This window comes from Xiphophorus maculatus, chromosome 15 (genome assembly GCF_002775205.1).
Source record: "Xiphophorus maculatus strain JP 163 A chromosome 15, X_maculatus-5.0-male, whole genome shotgun sequence".
Taxonomy (NCBI): Eukaryota; Metazoa; Chordata; class Actinopteri; order Cyprinodontiformes; family Poeciliidae; genus Xiphophorus; species Xiphophorus maculatus.
The window spans coordinates 14685177-14701771 of record NC_036457.1 but is presented as its reverse complement, the minus strand read 5'-3'; the positions used below and the strand labels follow the sequence as shown (position 1 = coordinate 14701771).

Genomic DNA, 16595 nt, shown 5'->3' with positions numbered 1-16595 from the left:
GTTTACACACCAAATCTCCAACACATACAGTGGTGGTTTCTGGGGGGATTTCAAGGGATTATCTCACCTTGGGCACTAGAATCACTAGAACCGGCTCTGAATAAGATAATTAAAGGAGAGTACCACCACCTCTGCAGTGGTAGCCGTAGTATTTGACTTTGGGCTCTAACTTTTCATCTCTAGCTCAGCTCATGTACGCGTCCGAGCACGTCCGTACGAGGGTTTCCCCGATGCTGCGCGTTCACGTGCAATCAGCTTTTTCAGCTCCCCCTCCCCTTTCCACTAAACCGAGTCCACGCGAGGGAGTGACAGAGAGAGAGATAGAGAGAGAGAGAGCACGAGCTTCCGCCTTTACACTCGCAGACACAAAAAGCTTTACTACACTCAGAGAGGAGTCGAGCAACGGAGGATAACAGACATCAATCCCCCCTCAAAAAACTGCTGTCCATCCGCAGGACGGGGCTGCAGCGGTCCGGACGGCTTTCGTGGTTCAGGCTGCTGGAGAAACGAGCGGATGCTCTTCGTCGCGAAAGGCTAATTTTCCTCTTGTTTTTTTTTAAAGTGGAGGTGGGTCTTTTTTATGTGAGTGAAGAGGTGGAGGAGCAAAAGCAGAAAACCGGCGAGTGCGTCTAACAAAGTTGCTTCGTGACAAGTAAAAACAAAGATGGTGCACGACGGCTGGTTTCTTTGTATGTTTCACACATAGAGATATTGCATCTGCTCGGTTTAATACAAAAAAAAAAAAAAAAAGTGTCCCGGAGAAGACCCGGAGGAGACGGGACGGGGTGGAGGTAAGACAGCAACTGGGCCGCTGTGACATGCTTTCGCACGTCATTATTTTGAACGTTGCAGCTGGATGTTGTTTATTACACTTTGTTGGCACTTACTGCACATTTAGCGCCGTGGCGGAGTAGACCCTTCAGGAACACAGGCGTAAACATTAGTTAAGATGGTGGGAAAGTCAAAGAATGTGCGGAATTTTAAACGATCCTCGTGGAAATGTTGACTTGCACAAGCTGTCTCATACATATTTCTTTTAAGATCTACACGGGCGGGACAGGGACAAGTCTTTGGAGATGTGTCCCTGCAGTGCAAAGAGCAGCGGCACTGTTTGTTGATCTGTGCACATTATGCATATGCGTATATATATATATATATATATATATATATATATATATATATATATATATATATATATATATATATATATATATATATATATATATATATTGCTTAGAAGTACTGTACAAAAAGCTCTTTAAATCCTCATGAAATGCAGCATAAGATGCAATTTAAATGCAGGTTTTAAGTTGACAGTTTTTGTATTGTATGCAATGTAAGTATTAAGTATTTTTTGCTAGGTTTTACACTTTAATATTTTAACCTATCACTCATAATGGAAAAATGCAGAGCAATTCAGTTAGTATTTTCTTTTCTATTAAACTGCTGATAAAATAGTGCAAATTATGCAAAATAAGTTTTTTGGAAGATTTATTGTCTGTTAGCATTTAATAATAATAATAATAATATAAGCAAATTAATACTTTTCATTTTAGAAGAAAATAAACTTAAATATTATTATCAAGGTATTTCTAATTATTACACAAGTATACGTCAAATTGTTTTGCATTTGAACTCATGGCCTTTTCTCATGAGCCTCAGACAGGATGACAGGATTAGATGGAAATGTGGATGAAATTAATGATGGATTTTTTTCTCTCGTAATATTTATGTGCTAATTACTGTTCAAGGTAAATTGAGTGCACTAAGTTAAATATTTGTTCAATCAATAGCCTACAAATGAAGAAATACAGATGCACCACCAAGCTGTGCTTGAGTTTAATTCAAATTAGAGGGAATAATGCTATTGTAATTCATTCGTTGTCTGTTGGATTCAAATGACCTATTTTAACAAAACCCTGCAACCTCTTTTTTTTTTTTTTAAATTACATGTTATAGTCCTCCGAGTGTAAAATCAGTATTATAATCAGAAAGCATCAACCTGTATTGGCCAGGAAAAGCCTGATTGGTTCATCTCTACTAATACACACTTGTCAAAGTTATCAATAAAACACCCACAAACAAAACGCATGAAATGGAGTTGGTGTGAAAGTGTTACACAGCAGATAAATGCATGCTGTCTCCCCGCTGCTGTCCTTACTGCACTTTTTAAAAACCTCTCTACCAGCTGATTGTTTTATGCATGTCTTGCCCACTAGTGTGGGCAAGTGAACAGTTTGGAGTCTTAACATGGTCCCACTCGCTCTGACGAGCAAGGCCGAGCTTTAGCACAAATAACACTGAAGGGGCTGACTGAGATGCGCTAAAGTTAGTACAGGTCTGCCTGTTGCCTTGAAGCTTGACTCATCTGTGCGATTTTAAAAGGCATGGCCCGGGTATTTGTTTGCCTTTCTGTTTAATCGCTGTTGCCGTTGGACCTTTGCCAGCGCGATAAAAGAAAACGCTCAGATCGCAACAGGATTTGCATGTTTTTGTGCCGGCATAATGAAGTTGTGACTGATGGATCAAAATACACGGTGCTGACTCTTTTAAAGTCTTTGTCCTTTTGTTCCTATATAAAAAATTTTAGATTTAGTGGATTGAAGAGGTTGTTCGTACCTTCTGATTTTATCCAGTACATCTCTGAATGGGTTATTAACTGCTGAGTCAAAGGTTGGGTTTGGGTTTTGGCTTCTCAATGTTTTTTTTGTTTTTTTTTTTATGAGAAATTTGGCTACAAAAAAAAAAAAGACTGAGCTTTTCTCTAGGGTGCAAAAACCACGTGCCCCACACAGTGTGAAATTGGTTCTTGGTGCCCAGTGCTGCTTCATTACACTCCCTCTGTTTGACAGAAAGTAAATCTGCTCCTTCTGCATGAGGGGTTCAGAACAGACAACAGAACCAAAATAACTCTTACACACCTCTCTTTCCATCTTCTCACTCATTCAGCCTTCTTTTTTTCTTTTTTTTTACTTGTTTTCACTAAAACTTTATAAGCATTCGCACAAGCAAAGCCAAAATATATGAGGTTGTGTGTTATATTAAAGAAAGGAAAAAAGAAAAAAGCAGCAGTGACCACTTTCTAGTCAAGAGGGGCCCTATCAGATCGTCTTTTCAGTTTCTCTCTAACTGCGTCACTACCCAATAAGGAAATCCCATATTCACCCCCCGGTTCGTGACCTGATGTTTTTACTTATCTGGAATCAAAACGCATTATTGAGGCTGCTTTCCGTCAGCTCTGCACATGGCAAGAAGAGCTGGTTGCTTCAGTGAGCCCCCAGAACCAGAATGCAAAAGAGTCGAAAAGCTTTTGATTCGCAGAGATAACGGCTTCAGTTTAGTTTCTCTGAGTGTACCGATAAATAAAGCAGAGTGGAAAAATAGACTGCGGTGCGATTAAAGTCTGATAAAACGTTGACTTTAGAAAGAAATATCCTTGAAACCAATGTTTTTGAACACAAATACTTATTACTCACAGCTCGGCAGAAACAGTTAATCACAATCACTCATCTGCCAGATACTGTGGATGTTTTAGTGCTTCACTGAAGCGCTCTTGAGTTGAAGCATGATATCTCTAACAAGTAGCTGGCAAATAAGGCGAAGCATTAAGCAGGTTTTCTGCAGCTGACCATCTGCGCATGGAATGCCAGTCTTCAACTCATGTTGCTCAGTCAAGCTTATTTGCATAGCTTGTTTCACAGCGGGATATGATAAAACAAGCTGTTATGCAGTGTTTAAACTGACCAGTGCAGAACTAAAACTGTATTGTGCCACGGTTCACCTCTAATTGGGGTGAACTCATCTTAATTTGGTTGCAAAAGAGCAGAGGTTGATGAATTGCATAAAAAGAAAACAAACACAAAAAACAAAACTGCAGAACATTTTAGTCAGTGTGTTTTTTGTTAAAGAAGTGCTACTTTTGTTCGTTTTTACGGGTCTACGTCACTGCATCTTTATGGATTCCTTTTTTTCTTCCTCTCTCTTCGTCATCGCAGCAACTGTTCTTACAATGATACTTTAAAGCAGCTAAGCAGTTGTAAAAGAGCCAGGCATCTGATTCTCAGCTGTAATTTGGAAAATCATAGTATTCATATAAAAACAAAACTATGAATGCCGTAAAGACCAATGCACACTTTACATTAGCTTTTAAAACTGTGAAAACCTCTGACATTTTTTGATTTAAACTTTTATTCTGACTTCTAGCACTTATAGCACTAGCACTTTGCATTGCCTTGTTGCTGAAAATATGCAATATAAATAAAATTACCTTTGCCTTTACCTTTACCTTCTGGAACTTAACTTTTACCTTCTTCTAAAAGTATACACTATACTAACTTTATTAGGTTTATGACACTTACTGATGCACCAATTGAGCTTTTCACATCTGATACTGATAGCTGGTTTTCTTGACTGCTGACTTGTAACACATATACAAGAAAAAAGTGCTTTGCACTTTGTTTTCTTTCTTTGCTTTTTTTAAAAAGATACAAATACGTGCATCAACGCTTGAGTCTTTTGTTGATGAATTTATGTAAAGAAATTACTGGGTGTTCTTGGTTTTGATGCATTTATTGAATAAGAAAAAAACATTTTTTGATCATCTGATCAGTGATCATAACCGGTCGTGTTTGTTTTCTTTCAATAATCTTACCGGTTTTATTGTCATTGAAATGATTGCATTTTAAAAGTGTTCACGTAAACATGCGATCTGTTCATTTTAGTTGATGCCTGTCTAAGAATATTATCCATAACATTTATTTACTTTTCTCCAATTCTGATACACTCACTCTTAAGTAAAAATGAAGGAAGAAGAATGACGGAAACATTTTGTGGTTTTGTAGTAAATAACTCATCAGTAATAGTTAGTTTTTTTTATTGATGGAAGGAAAATGTGTCTTTGTGCTGGACCAGCTGTTTGTTTCAGACTCACAGAAGTAAAAGACATTTTGTCTTGTAGAATTTGTTCCCTGATTGAACTCTGTCTGCCCCTTAAATTCACCTTCTCTCTATTCAATTTATGCATTTACAGATTAAATAACGTAATTAAATTTTTCAACAACAGCATCACATGAATAATGTTTGTGACGCACTTCACAATGACTCCCACTACTTAAAAATATCGCAGCCAGTACCTTTCGCTTGCAAACAAAACTTTTATGGTGACACTTGCTTCAGGTGGGAATATTTATAAGAATTAAACGGCATATAGTAAGCTCATCTGGCTTTTTCTCTTCGTTTTCATCGGCAGGGGCCTATTTTCTTGCTGCCAATCTTCTGTTGCTGCTTCTTTGTGGATGCAGACAAAACCCTGAGAGCTGTTTGGCGCGGCAGGCATCCCTGCAGCTTCAGGGGACTTTGTCAGATGTGTACCCAGCACACAAAGCCCCTGGCCTGGCCGTGGGGATGGCAGCCTCTGCCTTGAACCTGAACGGCCTTGGAGTCATGAACAGGTACAAGGACTTTGATTAAAATCAGTTATTTCTACAAGTTTTATTACTATGTTTGTAAGAAACTGTTAGACCAAAGTCTTGAGATTGATCTTACTTATTGAAAGTGTGTGTTTTTTTGTTTTGGTTTTGCTTTTATTTGAAGCTTTGGTGTTTGTTAATGATGTATGTTTCCCTCCTCTCTGCAGCAGCAATCAGTTTCACTCCCAGCCAGGGTCCTCCAACGCCACATCTAGAACAAACACCAGCCCAGTCGGCCGACCTGTGCTGCCGGTTCCGGATCGGAGCACCTACTGTCCGTTACTGGGGGGAAGCCTGTACAGCCCAACGAGTCCTAAGGTAGCAACAGCACCATGTCCAGTCAATCTGGAAACATTTCTTTATATTTCCACCAGCTCCTGTGAAGTGAATTTAGAAACATATGCTGTTAACTTTAGATAGATGGTTAAAAAAGAGTGGACCACCATATTTTGTATGTATCTGGGGTCTTTGGATTACTTCTAGTCTTTAAGTGACTTTTAAACTTTGGTTTTTGTGACTCGTTGGAGACGGTGGTGTGTGGTTTTGTTAGCTTGAGAATAGAAATGCCCCCAGAAACCACCACTGTATGTGTTGGACGTAATACATTATTGTATTACGTCTTTTGGGTAAAGTGTGGACAATTGATTCTGTTCAATCTCTTATTAAAGTTTAATTTTGCTTGATAAAAATCTCCTCTATAAAACGTAGAAAAAGTGTTCCTATCTTCATAATACATCTAGAGAATAGGTTGTAGAAGGAGTAGAATGATATATATTAAGGAGATATTATGTCTGCAAGAATAAGAAGAGACAAAGTGTAGCGAAGTTTCGGGGCAACCTAAGAATACTTTCTTTTGATTTTTCAAAAGACAGAGTCAGAGTCACAAACCACAAGCTGAAGTTTCTGTAACCTGCATAGAATTATTTAATCCAAGTTTGGTTGGTCCAAAAAGCAGCATTTTGATACATCTTTCTTCAACTCGGCACCTTTAATAACAAAATACTTGCTATCAAGTATATACACAATATATTGTGTATATACAATATACACAATATACAAAATATACAACACAATAGGAAGTGTACTTGCTATTGTGTCAAAATTTATTTCAAGGCATTGTATTCTTTGTTATGAATAACATAGCAGTTTATTTTATTGTTAATTTGCTCTCAATTTATGCGAAATCAGGATGTGTTCACCATTTTGTAAAAATAAATCATTTTAAAGTATTTTTTTCTATATAGCACAACAGCAGCACTTTTGTTTTAATCCTGGATGGAAATAATCTTTGGATTTGATGTCAGGCTAAAGGTGCTCACTCCACCTTCACAAGAGATGTGATGGTGTTTTTATATCATAAGATCTTATTTCATCCTTAATTTTTAAATAATAAAAAAATAATGTAGTTATTTACAAAAAAATTATACCTGTACTAGAAAGCACGCTGTTTCTGATTTTTAACCCATAATAGTCAAATCACAATATGTTTCCTTCCCTGGAGTTTAGTTTAGAAGTTAAAGCTACTCAACTGCAAACATCAATAAATTTGTCATAAATGCGTCAAAGTAACTTTACATTATTGTGAATTATTAATGGTGATTGCTAATGTCCCTTCTTTCTTCCCTTAGACGAGCCCCCGATCTCTTAGCCAAGCCTTTGTCTTTCCCCCTCCTCCAAATTTGCTCTCCCCCTGCGACACAACTCGCCCTCGCTCCCCCTCGCCGCGAAGCCCGGAGCGCCTGGGAGTCAATGTGGGCCAACGCATCCGACGCCTGAGCGGTGAAGACAGAGGGGAGGGAGACGGGCAAGAGGAGACGGGAGGAGGGACCAGAGGGAGCGAGGCGCGAGAGGAGAGGAAACGTCAGGAACATCTGCTCCGGATCCACAGAGAGCTGCAAAACGTTGAGGTGATTTTATCTACTTTCTAACGGAAATTTATCTTTATATAGTCATCTATGCAACTCTTTGTTTACATTTGATTATGCAAAGATTTTCAGTCAGGATGAGAAGTCAGAGGAATTTACTTCTTTATTTTTTTAAGTTAATTGAATAACAATGTTTTTAAGAGCTTTCTGGTCACACCGTAGCAATCTGTGTACCGTTTTCCAACATGATTAAACTTTCTTTAGCTATTGTATCTGTGTAATATTTATTATCACAGATTAAAGCTAAGGCAGTAAAGTTATTTTTCAAGAACTGTTGGGTTAAGGTTTGTTAAACAGGTAATTCTTTTCTCTATTTATTAGAATGTGCTAATTGTGGTGTCCTTACTTTCTGAGTCATTCTACTCATTATATTTCTGAAAAATATAAATTAAACTGATATTTTAAAAGATTTTAATATACTTAGCCTAAACAATTAGAAGGTTTTAAAAGTTGTATTAAGTATAAAACTAACATTTCCTGCATGCGTATGTTCTTAACTTGGCTTGGAATGCTTAGTTTTATTTTAAATAGTGCTGTATTTACCTATCCACGTTATAGTGGGATAATGTCCCATAATCTCAGTTTATATACAGCATCATCCGAGCAGGTCATAGATACAAATTCTGTTGATGTAGAAATTAGTGAGCCGTTGTGTTTCCAAATACAATTTGTTTGCTTATATTTATACTGAATTTATTGTTAGACAATGAAAAACAAATGGAATCATAATAAATGTTCAAAACAAATACTCCTTTATTATTTTTGTCTTTTAGGTCAGGGGAAAAGTGGGCATCTTTGAGGCCCACATTTCCGGGATCCGCACCCAGGCCCTGAACAGTGAACTCCAGCGCAGTCCTCGGACGACAAGACGAGCGACTAGCCAGTCCTCTTTGTCTCCCAGCCAAGGAAACACACTTCTCGAAAATCCAATGACCCACCCACAAGTAACTAAAGTACCTTCTGTTGCCCAAAATGGCAGAGAGGTGGAGGAAGGGATGACTGAAAGACTAAAGAAGGAAAGTGGAATGGATGAGCGCGAGAAGAACAGCAATGCTATGAAGTCAAACACAGAGAACAAGACACTGATTGATCAAAATGACTGCCATTCACAAACAACGTTACAAACTCCTTATGGGGATAAACGGATTATTCGTTGTTTGCCTGAGACGTCAGTAAAACATTCAGCTACAGATGAGGAGAATAAGGAAAAACTGAGAGAAAGGGAGGAGGAAAAAGTTAGAAAGGAGGTAGAAAACAGAGAAATGGAGCGAGATGAGCGAGAACGGACAAACAGAGAAAATAAAGATGAGCAGGAGGATCAGTGGGAATCAAAAGTGCTGATTCAGACCGAAGGAAAAACGTTTATCAATATCTCTGAAGCCCCTGCGTTACCTCAAGGACATAACAGTAATAACGTGAAGCTGAGTTCGCTGAACGCACCTGATCAAACATCCGACCATTTATCCTCCCTGCTTCCCTCCATCCCCGCAGTCATAATCACCGACCACGGTTTGGAGAGCCGGTCTCAAACTACCGACGGCTCTGGCTCGGAGCGGGGACTGTCACGGTCCCCCAGCCCCAGCTCCAGTCCTGTTCCATACTCCTCGTCTCGCCCTCTCAGGAAGCTGTCCTCCTCCTCCGCCTCCTCAGCTGGATTCTCCTCGTCTTGGGAAGAGTCGGAGGATGATGTTTCCAGTGACACGGAGAAGGGAGACAATCTCCTGAATCCTGCACATCTCAGTTCTAAGCAGAAAGCGGTGAGTCGACCCAAAATTTGTTTTGGTTTTTGTCTTTGTCAGCTTGAAGAAAAGCTTGTCATTTACAGAGTTCCTTAAGGATTTCTTTTATTTTCATGAGAATAATGAGCAATTTTTGATTGCACTTTATATTTCATAAAAAGATTAACTCAGTTGTATTGAGTTGTTGTTTTAGATCTAAGTAACATTTCTTATCTCAAATCTCTCTTAATAATGACTTAAGCGGCAGTATACTGCTCTATTACTTTATGGTTTAAGTGTTTTATCTCTGTTTATTGAGGGATTACTTGGTGTCTGTATTCCCATCTGCAGGATCCAAAGTTTTGTAGCCAGGTTTCTAACTGGACCCAGAAAATAGACAGCTACATAGCAGAAAAACAGACACTTAAGAGGGAGATCTTTAGTTGATGCCATAGTGGAGGACAATATTGGTTAAATGGATAATAGCTATACAATATTAGTAGATATTGATAAACAGTGTTAAAGTCTTTTTGCTTCAGATTCATTGAAAACCTAGGCCCTAGGCACTGTATTTTAATGTGCTATTATTGGATGTGACATTTAATTATCTGATCTTCCTGGATGAGTAGAGGTGTGAAATCAACATTCAACAGATTTAGCACTTGGTAAACATCCATTGAATGCTTTTTAGAGCTTTTCTTAGGCGCAAATATTCGTGACAAAGTTGTTGGATCAACCCAGAAGGCAGAAACAGTGAAAATAATTATTACTGCAGTTATTTAGCAGCGTGAGTTGGTTCATGTTCATAGTTCACAGGTCACAGTTCCAATATTAACAGGTCCACATTATAATTACTTATAATTATATGTACTTCATGACATTATTGACCAACTAGGGCACTGAATTTGTCGGTGCCTAACATTTGTAACCCTCCTTAAATGTGTTTTGTTCTCCCTTTGCTCACATAAATAGTATTTTATAATGGTGAAACTCCCTAAAAAAGTCGCTCATATTCATACATAAGCAAAATGAGTAAAATACTGAGTGAAAAAAGGCTTATTAAGACGATGTTCCTATTAGCACTTACCTTTTTTGAACATTCAATTTATTGCATGGTCGAAAACACACAGTAATAATGAATTACTGCCAGACACTAAAAGTTGAAGTTACCTTGGACAAATGGTAAAAAATACTTACGTCAGTTGTTTTTATGATTGTACGGACATAAAATTAAAATAATTCAAAGTGGATTATGCATAATTGTGGTCATAAAGGCATTAAAATCTTTCTTTATTAATAAAATTCTGATTCATTCTAAACTTATTTAGCTGACAAAAATTGCAGTTATGTAAAAATCTGACATCATTGGTGCTGTTACTTCTGCTGCTTATAATATGCACAAAGGTCTCAAGGAAAAGTTTTCTGTGTCTCCTGCCAACAAGTAATACAGTCATGATGAAAAACACACGCAAAAAAGCAAAACACAGTTGATTAGTTTGAATAGTTGCCATTAGTTCAAATTCTTACGTTAGGATGAAGACTTTACAGTCAAGTTGAAAGCAAGAAAAGAGACATATGCTACATACAGTACAGACCAAAATTTGGACACACCTTTTAATTCATTGAGTTTCCTTTATTTTCATGACTATTGACATTGTAGATTCACACTGAAGGCATCAAAACTATGAATAACACATGTGGAAATATGCACTAAACAAAAAAGTGTAAAACAACTGAAAATACCCCTTATATTCTGGTTTCTTCAAAGTAGCAACCTTTTGCTGTGATTACTGCTTTGCACACACTCTGCATTTTCTTGATGAGCTTCAAGAGGTCGTCACCTGAAATGGTTTTCACTTCATAGGTGTTGCCCTGTCAGGTTAATAAGTGGGATTTCTTGCCTTATAAATAGTCATGAAAATAAAGAAAACCCATTTTAATTAGAAGGTGTGTCCAAACTTTTGGTCTGTACTGTATATCGGGTCCTTTTAAAGATGGTAGAATAAATTATGTGGCGTTTGTCATGTAAAAACAAGCGCTGTTCATTTCAAAGTCCTCAAAAAAATTGTTCATGCACCACACTGCTAATTAGTAATTGTGGCTATATCTTGTTTTGAAAGTGTAATTTGTAAAAGTGCTATCGTCAGCCAAGTATTTATTACCGACTGTTGTTAATATTCACTTTGGATGCTGTGCAAGTGACTGCAATGACAACACTTTTTTTTAATTTTTATTTTGTTTTATTCTACTTAACATAACATAATGGCATGGCTTTTTAATGCAGTTTTTCCTCCATTAGCTTGTCTAACTGCTGTGACAGGAAGTTCTTGTTTGGTTTTATTCTTCTGACTTTGGCTAAAGGGTCTCAAAGGGTGCAGGATGGATTACTGGAATGTCTTTATAGTTGTTCCCTCTTTCCATCCAATAGCTTTTATTAATTTTGTTGATCCCCAATCCCAACTGGGAGCTTATTGCATGTGTTTGTCGCATTACTTTGTTTGTAGAAAACCATTCTTTAATCCGTCTCTGTATAGAACGTCATCTACACGCAGGCTGTTTAGCTAAACTGCTGAACGGAGCCATTAAAGCACAACACCAGTTTTATTGTCTAAAATATTTTCACTGAGATTATTGGAAGTGCATTTTGTTCTTTTTCTTTCCTGGAAAGAGTTTGCCCTGACTTTTTTTGTTTTACTTTGTCTATGTGTTTATTGCAACAGGGTGGTATATCACACGCTGAATGAAAAGAAAGTACTATTCGTAGCACATAATCAGCTTACACAACGTCCGCATTCATTCACAAACAGAACTTACAGGTTTTAGTTGGGGCAGAGAATTTAGTCAACATAAATTAACTCAACTCATAAGTGATTTACCCATCACACCATGCAGGTAAATTGTCTGAATTGCTCTGGATTCAGGTGCCATAAAATCAAGTTTTACATGTAAGACAGAATAATAAGCTTCTCTTTTAGTGTTTTGCTTCAGGAATCCCTCTTTATGCCCCTTGCTGATGTTCCTGAATATGCCTCTGCATGTTTCTGAATGCTTCTCTGTCAAATTGCGTCAAGCCCACCACCTGAGTTACCTCAACACTAGCAGGGATCGCGCCCTGTTCTTGCTAATGTGCAGTTCTGAAGCCGTGTGAGATTGTGCGTGTTATAAAACAAGGTGAAGGCATGAGAAATTGCCTTCACCTCCTGAATGTCAATGCAGCTAAACGCCAGGCCCTTTTCGGGTTTGAAGTGTGTGTGTAAGCATGTGGGAGGCAGCTTTTTACAAAATCACTTGACTTTCCTTTGAAAGGAAGGATTGTGGGACTGATTTTGCATTGTTTTAAAACTTCCTCCCTTATAAGTGACCTTTTTGGCAAACTCTCAGTAAGATCTTTTTAACAGAAGTTTGCTGAAAGATTGCAAATTGAAACCAACCTCTCCACTTACTCTGCTGTTGTATAAATCATTTGTTTAAATGAATTTGGCTTAAAGATTTGAATAGGGTTTGTATTGTCTTTTGCATGTTTCCATTCATTGTTGTTTTTTTCTATTTGTCCGGATAAAGATAGAAGCCAAAGCTCTCGGTGCAATTTGCAAGCAACATATGGGCACATCATGACGTTGTCTGACATGTAGCTTGATTTTGTCTCTGGCTTGTTACAGTTCCTGATCCGTCCTTTAAGGAAATCTGATGTGTTTGTGCAAGAGGCAAACGTGCAGAAACACATAAAGCGTGCTTGCTCGTGTAGGAGGTATGTGGGAGAGAGTAGAGGGACAGAGAGAGGAGGAGTGATACAAACACAGTGGAACTGAATAAGAATTTAGCTGCTACAAACACCAACAAGGAAATAAACCATTTTCATAGTATTTAGTCTGCAGAAAAGACAAAGAAAAACTGAAAGCGGGTCTTTAAAAGGTGTTTGTCATACCATTGAATGTTCCAGGAAATGCATAGATGTGTTAACATGGCTCTGACACAGCTATAAATGCCAGAGCGTGAATCAAACGAGGGCTAGAAAAAGGAATTATTTTATTGCATGCTAGGTGTAAAAAAATGCAAATGTGAGACACATCCAAACACATTATTTCTCAGTTATGAGTTGATCCCTTTGCTCTGCTTTGCTGTCCATTTGTTTTATAAATTTTTGCAGACAACCGTTTCTTTAATAAAGGCATTTTAGAGTGACGTTAAATGCTAAATATTTGTAGAGTGTTGTGACCATTAAGATGAATTGAAAACATTTTTTTCCGACAGAAGGTACACGTAGAGACATTTGGTAGATATTTTAACTATCTCGCATCTCTCCTAAAATACAAGTCACTTAGAAATGTGCTGGCAGTTTTTTTTCCTGTTCTGATAATGTTTGCAGCAGAAAGACACCTGTCACAGATTGGCATCGGTGTTTCAGTTGAGCTCTGTGGAGGAAAAAAATGAAGCTTCGACGAGATAATAGCTGTTTGTTGCAGCTGGGAAATGTCTTCAGGAAACAAAGCTACAAAAGAAAACTTCAAAGAAGCATCTGGATTAATAGGATACATTTATTGTAACATTCAGAAGAATTTATTCAGGGCATGTTTGAAATGGTAAATATTCTGCTTTTTGAGGAGATATAAAAACGTTTTTATTATTATTAATTAATTGACAGTACAAATTTTTTGTTGATTTGCCTTTAATATTCTGCATATAATTTCCACATATTAAAATTTTTTTTCTTTACTTTATATTGCAGTTTTCAATCAAAAACTTTTCTATAATATTAAACGCCTCATTCCACAAATGCGGTTCCTTTAACACAACTTAGTCATTTCCTTTTTTTTTCTTCAGATTTAACCTCAACTAGGACTTGAAATTACATCTATTCTCATAATAATATGTCAGTTAAAAAAAACAAAATCAATCAGAAATTAGAAAACTGGGTTTTTTCACGTAAGCTCATGTGGAGCAATTGGTTCTGTGAACTCTGAGAGAAAAAATAGGGAAATGGTACAAATTTAGTTTGAGATACAAACATTTTTACATTTTTCAAGTATGTTGGGGCAATTTGCAGAATTTGTTCTTTTAAGAACAATTTTTATGGCTGCTTAACAAATCTACTTCACTTATAAAAAGTATTTATAATTTTCTTTTTCTCTCCCAAAACTTATTTTGCAGGTTTCCATTTCAATTCTTTACCATTTCAAGGCAATTTTTCACTTAAAATGTTCAGAGTTACACAAGTATTTTTGGTTAAGTGTAGTCATTTCTAACTAGTTTTTATTGAAAAATGTAGCTCACATGTATTTTACGTGATAGTAAAACAAAGTATAGACTATTTTTTTTAAAATAAAACCTCAGTTGTCATTAGCTTAATATTGACACTATATTTTCTACATAAATGTGAATGTGTCATACTTAATCAACTAGTGGCATTTGGACAATTAGTGAACCCAGCTGTGCAGTTCCTGTAGGACAGCATTCCTAACCCAATCACGCTCACATCTCGGTCCTGCTGGTTCTGTGGAAGAATTTGTTAAAATGACGTTGTAACACCAGCATAGTCCCTTTTTGTTTTTATACTGCTGATTGATATTTAGGCTTATAACATATTTCAGTGCCTTGCCAGTTCATTTTGAGTCAGATAAGTCATACAGACAGAGGTTGGAGTGCTAACTCAAAACTTTGTTTTTTGCTTTGAGCTTTATAACTTTTATTGGCTGGTGTTTCAGCTGTTCTCTGTGGACGAAGCCAGCTTGATCAAAATATTATGAATACTGCACAGGCTGTGAATTTTAAAAACAAGTTGTGGGAAATGTACTAAAGAAAACAATCACAGTTTTTGCCAACAGCGTCAAAATCGTATGATCTTCCAATATTGTGTGGCCCCAATTTTAGAAAGTGTGTCATCTTTCAGCCAGTGTGAAACTGCTGTTTCTGATTCTTTTTCGTGGTCTGTCTCAGGACAAAGAATGCTACTTTGCTTTCTTCACCATCCATCGTGAGAATCTTTCTGTGCTTGAGATCTTTGTAAGCCACTTGACACATCGTCCTACAAGAGCAAAAGCTTGTGGCTTCTTCAGAACTCGGTTGTCCAGCAGTCAGTCTTTAGCTTTGCGTCCTTTGTTAGCTGGGGAAGGACATTCATGTGGTTTGGCTCTCTTAGAGCTACGTTTGTGATGATCATGGAAAAAAAATTAACTAAATATTTTTTTGAATGCTAAATTAACTATAATAATTATTAATAATCATATATTTTTATTGGGATTATTAAGAATTAAATAGTTTTTTTTTATGTACAAAAAAAATGCTTTTCCTGTTATTTTATTGTTTAGCTTCTCACTTTGTCAGGGCTGGAATAAAACTCCTTCATCTTTCAGATCTTATGCAGACTCAGTCAAGACTTTGAAGCTATTTTGGGCAGAAGCAGCAAAAAGGATGCACAGCAGGACATCTAGAAGCGAAGTGACACACGCATAGTGTTACGAAACCATATGTAGAGTTTGTAAAGCACGGGATGCTTGAAAAGATTTCTATAAACTTTCTGCAGCTGAAAAAGATGCGCCTGTTAAATACACAGATCGACTATATAAACAAGCTGGCCTTTTTGAAGCGAAGGCCACACCCGTCCTGCAGTAACCGTAAACCCTAACACATCATCGGCACACCTTATGCACACATTTCTCTACAAATTTAGTCAGTTAAATATCACACATTCATTAGCGTACACACAGAAAGTGTAACCTGGTAAAGCTACACTCACATCCCTTTTTCTGTGTCTCTGATAAATGTGGTAACACGCTGACCCAAACCCAACATCGTCACCTTTCGTGTCAATTTTATGCTTTTTCCTGCGAATTTAACCAAAATGAGAGATTTCTTTTGGCCGTACTTCACTGAGGTGAGCAGACATTTTTACTGTATGTCCAGCACTGTAAGTCAACTGAACTATCAGCACACAAACACACACACGCACACACACACCCCGTTTGTACTGCAGTGGAAAATCTTCACCACCACAGCGCAAGTTGCCTAGCAGCCCAGTGACGTCAAACCGAGTTTCCCTCTTACAGCTGTGCAGAGTCTCTAAGTTTATGGGTGTGTGTTTAACCCAAGTGTGTGTTAGTTGCAGTGCCTACTTGGTTTACCGTGAGAGGGGAACCACTGGTCAGTCCTTTATTTGGTGCTTTTTGTGTGAGTTTGGAGAATGCAGCTGCATGTTTTATGCATGACATGAAGAAGTCGGGTCAAACTGCTGTCACTGCTGAGTTTGGTGGCCTAGATGACAGACGGCCTTTACTGGACCCACTGCTCGGGGGAAACCCTGCTGGCTCTGACACACGGTTATGAGAAAACACTCATGCATGTGAGCCAGAGATCAATATGTAGGAGTATTAAATGCACTGACATTCCCTGGCAAATTTGCAAAGGATCCCCTTGAATCACTTTGGCTTTTTTAGTCTTGCAGAGTCAAGCCTAGATCGAAACTCAGATTGGCTCTTTAATGTTCCATA

General features: G+C 37.6%; 1 protein-coding gene across 3 annotated transcripts in view; it reads left to right on the top strand.

Moving 5' to 3' along the window:
* The first annotated feature begins 313 nt into the window (after positions 1–313).
* itpkb (inositol-trisphosphate 3-kinase B) overlaps positions 314–16595 on the top strand; it is a 32286-nt gene continuing 16004 nt past the window's right edge. Inside the window, exons 1-5 of one of the 3 annotated variants that reach the window (XM_023347951.1) lie at positions 314–791; positions 5249–5450; positions 5639–5786; positions 7097–7375; positions 8167–9150. In XM_023347951.1, coding sequence (XP_023203719.1) covers positions 5404–5450; positions 5639–5786; positions 7097–7375; positions 8167–9150 — 1458 coding nt within the window. In that variant the 5' untranslated portion in view covers positions 314–791; positions 5249–5403. Of the gene's footprint in view, positions 792–5248; positions 5451–5635; positions 5787–7096; positions 7376–8166; positions 9151–16595 lie in introns of all 3 variants that reach the window. The other 2 variants (XM_014472230.2, XM_023347950.1) reach the window with 2 other exon arrangements.